The sequence below is a fragment of the Argentina silus genome, assembly GCF_951799395.1.
Source record: "Argentina silus genome assembly, chromosome: 6".
NCBI classification, from domain to species: Eukaryota; Metazoa; Chordata; class Actinopteri; order Argentiniformes; family Argentinidae; genus Argentina; species Argentina silus.
The window spans coordinates 12,004,492-12,011,539 of NC_139660.1; the positions used below are offsets into that span (position 1 = coordinate 12,004,492).

General features: G+C 41.1%; 1 protein-coding gene across 4 annotated transcripts in view; it reads right to left on the bottom strand.

The window, feature by feature from the left end:
* Positions 1 to 1,697: 1,697 nt before the first annotated feature.
* The window catches only part of nfia (nuclear factor I/A), a 105,692-nt gene continuing 100,341 nt past the window's right edge, over positions 1,698 to 7,048 (bottom strand). For all 4 annotated transcript variants that reach the window (XM_083671294.1, XM_083671295.1, XM_083671293.1 and 1 more), the window contains one exon: positions 1,698 to 6,398. In XM_083671294.1, the coding sequence (XP_083527420.1) occupies positions 6,384 to 6,398 (15 nt within the window). In that variant the 3' untranslated portion in view covers positions 1,698 to 6,383. The remainder of the gene's footprint in view (positions 6,399 to 7,048) is intronic.

Below are 7,048 nucleotides of genomic sequence, written 5' to 3' on the forward strand. Positions count from 1 at the left end.
AATGTTATCACAAGTATGGCCGCATTTATCAGTCTGGATAAAATCAGAGTGAGGCTCAGTCACTACCAAGTCCTTAAAACAGAGAGAAGATCTCAGGTGTCATTGAAGCTCCTCCCATATCTTGCAGGATTGTTTTACTGATAGAAAATACGCTCAGCATACATACAGTATGTACCGCACCATTGCTAGATTTCACATATTTAGGTCTCTAAATTGATTGAAAGTATAATTTTTTGTGGTTAAAAAATACCCTGGTTGCAGCCTGAAAAATTCTGCCATTCCCTTTACAAGCCGTTCTATTTCATTTTTTCCCACCCCCAAAGACTTGAGGGGTACAGTGGATTGGGGGGATTGGGGGGGGGTCGCTACTACAGCTACAATGCCCACAAGAATTTGGACAAACAAAAGACAACAAAGGCCTTTGATGTGCGTTCGCAAAGCCTGGCCTTTGTTCAACCCTGTTTCCTGATTGAGTGGCAGAATTCCTCAGACAGTGGTCAAAATAGAAACTGAACAAAACAGGCTTTGGGGATAGTACTAAGAAGCTAACCTATATGAGTCAATGGGAGAGGGAGGGAGTGGGGACCAATGTGAGTGCTTTCTCATAGAGGGAGATTAAACAGCTCACCTACTGTACATGCATGGGGTGGCATCACTATATTTCTCCTAGAGTGCCTGTTGTGCACTACAGTGTTTGGGATCAATCATTTAGCATTTTCTCACTTGACTACAATGTCTCTAAAGAAAGTGATGTACAGTATGAGAGCACATAGCTTTATCAGGGAGCAGCTATATGGACCCGCCATTTTTGGGATCAAGCTCTCTGTTGCATCCTGGTAACGGTAATAGTACACTCATTTTCATTCCAGAGGCCCTTTTCACTATGGAACTGTAGGGGTTACCAAGGGAGATAGATGTACACACTGGGCTAACATTCAGGTGTGGCTGAGGGAAAGTGGCTCATTGGGTTACGGAGATCAAGGGCTTCCATGGACAACCCCCTGCCATGTATCAGACAGATTGTCAAAAAAATGTGTAAAAAATGTTGAGTAAAAGAAGCTCTGAAAAAAAAGATGGATATGTAAAAGTAAAACTTTTTAAAACTCCCCTTAGGGCGATCTTGAGTGAGTTACATGTGTGTTGGTGGGTAATGCCTGCATAGGTGTGGTGAATGGTGTGGTATGGTTAGATGGTACAATATGATCCAATGCCTGAGGAGGAAAGGGATCCTCATATCAGTAGCATCCCATGTCTGGCCCAGTGTATAAAGGTGAAGATATCAAATCGCTTTTTTTTCTCTTTTACCACAAATGTGTCAGAAATTATGGTAAAGTATTCAGTGTTCGTGATTTAGCTGAACACCAATGACTCTTTGTGGTTCCCACATAATTTTAGAGGAAGGGAAGGTGGTTGCAGTCATGTAGCTTCCTAAAGGCATGCATCACACCTTTGTACATAGTTGGAAAAGGCGTTGCTAGCCTTCAAACGTTCATCAAAACCTTTTTAACAACCTCTATCAAGGTAAGGTCTGTGTGATGACTGTGTTTGCTGCAAATGCAATGAGTAACTACAAGTGAAGTGAGTGTGTCAATGGAGGGATATTTGAGGGCACCCACAGTCTCCGAAGGACCATTGGGTGAAGAAGTGGTGAGAGTGGCACAGAGAAAGAAATCATGTGAAAAAGAAAAAGAATCATGTTGCATAATCAAGCTGTTTATTTTCCTGCATGGAATGGTGAACACAAAAAAAGATGCCTAGATGCATTTATAATAGGGGCATCCTTTGGCTGTCTATGTCATTGTCTTCTGCCTAAACTAAATTTTTTAAAATGCATAAAAAACGCTCTCTTTTCTTACCAATTTCCTCAGAGTTATCTAGATTTAGCTTCATCAACACTGATGCAACAAATAACCTTCAAAACATACAGCATACTGTAACATCCATTTACAATGGGCTTTTCACCTCAATACTCTATACTTTTTAAGTATAGAAATATGCTATACCATCAAAAGAAGAAAAAGTCCTTAAATACATACAAAAAGGAAAGCAAAAAGGAAAAGAAAAAAGAAATTAAGGAAACAGGAAAGTTTTCAACTTAAATCCAGTTCCCAGAGAACAAACCAGTTCTATTAATGTGGCCTTAATACAAACAATCAGAAAATTCACAACACTAGTTTTTTCCTCATTTAATCAATGTTACAAAAGTCCTGCATTATAAAATAGGGCAGCTTTAAAATCAGTGTAATTAATAAAACTATACAACATACAAACAACACTTTTCCCACAGTCAGGCCTCCTGGCCCTGCTTCCTGCTCGCTCCATAGCTTTCTTCTCTTTTTTAGGTATTCGTTTGTCATCCTCACATCTTTCTCCACTTCTGTACCCATAACTAAATTACACACACAACACAAGAACAACAAAAAACAGACTGCCCAAACTATTGCTTTTATATTCTTTTTCTTTTTTTCTTTCTTTAAAAAGGGTGCAATTTTGTCGTATCTTACACACAGCCAAATCTTGCTGATTAGATGCTAGGCTGCTCACAACAAGGTTTTGTGACAAAAATGTCCGTGCAATTGTTTTTTATTCCCTTCGCTCTTTTAAGCCCTGGAAGCTGTTTTTTCATAATTCTCACTATTGTCATTTATTTCATATTTAGTGCAGATAATTAAGAAAGTAATGCCCAACTCATCGCTCAAGGGTAGGCAAGAACAGAGACAAAACAAAACTGTCACACTAAAGGAAACACACAACCCACGCAAGTGTAACTACTAAACCATCACAGCTGACACCTGGGAAAGGCTTCCCCATACTAAAAATGTTATTTAAATGATATATTTACTAGACAGATAACAGGTAAACAATTAATATACTTAACTTCTAAGTCTGTCGCAATGTAGTATATAGAAAGTGGGACTTTGCTATTCTTGGACGTCATATTTTAGTGAGTGGAAAATATGGGTTTGTGATGGAGAGGAAGTTTGACTTGTTTAAGGCTTGCTTGTGACCAAAAGAAAAAAGAAAAAAAGGAGAACGCTCATATAGTTTTGTGGTTATCTCGTAAGTGTTGAATACAAATTAAGTAGAATACCCGAGCGAGGCTGACTGGGCTTGGTGAACCCCTGTTCTCCTGGAGTGGGTCTGCCAAACGGACTGACCACCGACAATGCTGCCAGTCAAGTGCACGCTAACTTTGGTTGAAAATAAAAAAAAATCACAAAAGAAAAACAAAAAAGACAAAATAAATGACTAGTGTATGTCTACATGAGTGCAAGCAGGTATTGCATATGTTTGTTTCTCATTATTCATTTCTGGGAACAAAAAAAAACAAACAAAAAAAAACAGGAAGACTTCAAAACAAAAAAGTAGTTTTCCATTTAGAAATTGCAGCAACAGCCATAAATATTCAATATACTAGTATTCTCAACACAAAAAGGGTTATGGTTAGGGGGCTGGGGTGTTAACTAAACTATCAACAAGATACGAAGCACCGTAGAGCTCTATTCCTATTCACTGAACGACTAGAAGGGGCCATATTGGGATGATTGACTCTGGCCTAGTTTAACAGTTGTACAAGACAGAGATCATGTACTGTATCAGGTCTTGTACACACACAGCACCTCAATGTTGCATCATAGTGAACAAAGTACTGTCGTACAGGCCTGAGATGTATTCAAATGGCAGACGTACTGTAATACTGCGTATTATAACCAGCAAAATGTCATAGTTCAAATGTTCCTTAACAGTATTACAACCTTTATCACTCCAGTTTCCTATACAATGGGAGGTGGGGGATGAAAAAGTATCAAAGAAAAATGGAACTCTCCACATTGGAACTTGTGCAACAACTCAGGACTAGACCATCGCTCAAGGCACATTGATGAGGAACAATTGTTTCGTGCAATTCGAGAACATACAAACGGAATATATACTTTAAGAAAGAAAAACGGATTGATAATTTCAAAGGGAACAAGAGAGGAAAAATAATTGAGAAATGATGAAAAGCGAAGAAGAGTCTGAAAGACGTTCAGCTGGTTGATTGTGAAGGACAGCAGTAAAAAAAAGCCTCTCTCGAGGGGCCAAACAAATATAGTCTATTGGCAAGTGCCTGATGTTGGGATTACAATATTGTGTCTTATTCACTAACTCTACATAATCTATGTAAAAATGTGTCACTAACACTAGAACATGCAGATTTTTTTTTTTTCAGTTTTCAACTTTTATTCAGTTTTGATCGACGGTGGATGAGTCGGTCGTAAGAGTGTATATTTATATATATGTATAGTATAGGAAAAAAACAAAAACAAAACTTCAATAAAATGGTAAGTTGCATGCGAAGCGACTGAAAAGCTTCGCTGTCTAGTTGCGATCTTGCCTTCATGTGGATATTAATGTGTTTGCAACACAAATGGTTACAGAGAGCATAGTCTCCTATTCACTGAACTTAAACCCCCTGATTCCAGACTCCCAGCCCATAAGCCAACTGCAGGAATAAGTGCTTCTGATTGGACAAGGCTTAGAGATGGCCTAGCCAATCAACAGGTTGCCCAAAAAGTAGACTCCTGTATAAGATTATTTTTCAAAAGAAAGTGGAGAAATGTTGTTCAGATATTTGCTCGTATTCTAAGTTCCTGATTTTGCCTCATGAGAAATTTGAACCACTACTTTTAAAATCATGTGCTTTGTTAAAATAAGTTAATCGCTTAGCGTTTAAAGAAAGAAAAGCGGTCTAAATTCAAGCTGCGAGAAATGCTTTAAAATTGATTGTTTAAAATGACGATATTTCTTAAAGGGATTTTCATTCTACAATACTAAAAAATTTACAAGATGAACAAACAAACAAATAAAAAACAACAAAAGCAAATCCATCTTATTTCTCACAAGGCTATCGTTCTAGTTTAACCTTTTTTTTGTACCCCGATATTTTAGAGTCCCGGAGGTGTGAATGGACTAGGAAGAAAAATATATATACTTTTCAACAATTGTTTAAACGACCTATCTTACAAAGATATTTAACTATCCAACAGCTATCCAACGACATTGCACTTTCCTCAATTCAATATTCCACTGTTTACTTTAGTCATGGATGTATCCCGTCAGTTGTCAGTTTGTAGAATAAAAGACCGCCTACCTGCCCTTTGCATTGTATAGCATTGTACAGACCATTCGATGTGGGTTTACCGGAAATAACTGAAATTAGCTCTATACAAAAATGAAACATGAACAAGCCTCCCAGACAGAAGTTTAGCTTTCAGAGCCTCTTAAAGAAATACTTCTCTTTGCAGCCTTTCTTACGAGTTCCAATATTTCACCCGATTGACCGATATCAACATCAATACATCCCCCCTCCCTTCCCGCTCTTGCTCCCCCCTGCCCCCATAGTTCATAGTGTGGTGGTATTCTCTCCTCTGGATTTCCATTTGCACTGCTACATGTCCCTGGAAAGCCCCTGTGTGAAGACCTTCAGCCTCCTGGCATGGTAGTGGGGGGATGGGGATGGGGGGTGGGGCGGTACAGGGGGCATCTGTCCTCACGGTGGGGGTGGGAGTGGAGTGGGCAGTGGAGAGATGATGGGGGGGGCTCACTGAGAGGCATTAGCTGGTGGTATCTGACCCACGTAAGACCTCCGCATCCTGTGAGCCACCAAAAGCCAGGAAACCATCCCCCCAACCAACTCAACCAACCAATCAATGTCAAGAAAAAAAACAGAGAGGGGGGGAAAAAAGGGCAAAGAAACCTACGGCTTCAACCTTCCTATTCGTGTGGTGGGGATGTGCGACTCTAGAGCTTTGAATACATTTGATGCTATGTATCACAGACACCTGAGCATCTCTGTGAATTGGCAGCTGGACCTTTCCTTCGCAGGTCGGCTATGTCGATAAAAGGTTAAGGGAAGCTCTTTGATTCTGTCACATCCGTCAAAAACAAAACAAAATGAAAACAAAAACAAAGGACAATGTGTACTTTTCCAGGGAAACTTGCTCTCTCTTGAAACTCCCAACTAGCACTTCCAAAGAGAGGGGGCTGGTTCTATATATGAATATAGGCATATAAACCATACATATGAAGGGCTATATGGGCTATATAGATATATAGTATGGGTGTGTAAGCATCGAGTAGCTCTCCTCTTCTTTTCTGAGGATCAGGGCCTGCTGAAGGGTTGGGGTGGAGGGGTTGTTGTACAGTAGCCATGCTGAAGTCTCTCTCGCGCTTGAGGGGAGTAACGGCGGCAGTTTTTAGGGGGTCGGGGTAGGGGGGCCTTCTCTCTGTCAAGACAGGTGGGCACGTTTTGCGGATCAGGTCAGGTCGGGTGTCAGGTCGCACTCAGGAGAGATAGTGGGGGTCCAGCGATCTGTCGAGCGGGCATGGAGGGTCTGGAGTCCTTAGCCCAGGTACCACTGTGGATGGGAAAGAGGAGGGGAGAGGAGAGGAGAGGAGGGGAGAGGAGGGGAGAGGAGGGGAAAGAGAGAAGAGCATATATAGTTAGATGAAGAGCATAGTATATATAGCTGAAGTATACTTAATGTAGGCAGACTAGAAATACTTTGGTTCTGGTGTTACAGAGAGAGGGCCAAGTCAGAAACGGAAGCATAACTTGTGCTGTAGTTTTGGTACTTTCCCCAATAGCCAGTCAACTTGCTTCTGGCACACCCCCTGTGTCGGCCATGTTTTCAATCTCAGTCTGTACCATCTGAACAAACTGTGAAATATGCATGTGAGTGAATGGTGTGTGTGTGTGTGTGTGTGTGTGTGTGTGTGTGTGTGTGTGTGTGTGAGTAGAGAGAGAGAGAGAGCAGTTCTTCACACACTCCTGACTGTTCAGTAAAGTGCCTGGTGGGCAAGGTTAGCCGGCTGGCCCTCTGTAATCCTTCAGTGAAATGGGCTTATTGATTGCTCCACTCCATTGTTCACGTTTCCAGCGAGTGAGCAAGCACCAACCCCCTCCTCCTCCTCCTCCTCCTCTCTCCCTCTCTCTATCCTCCTCCTCCAACCCCTTCTCAACTTCCCTCCTCCCCTGCCCCAAGTTCAAGTTCATCCCCGTGTTACA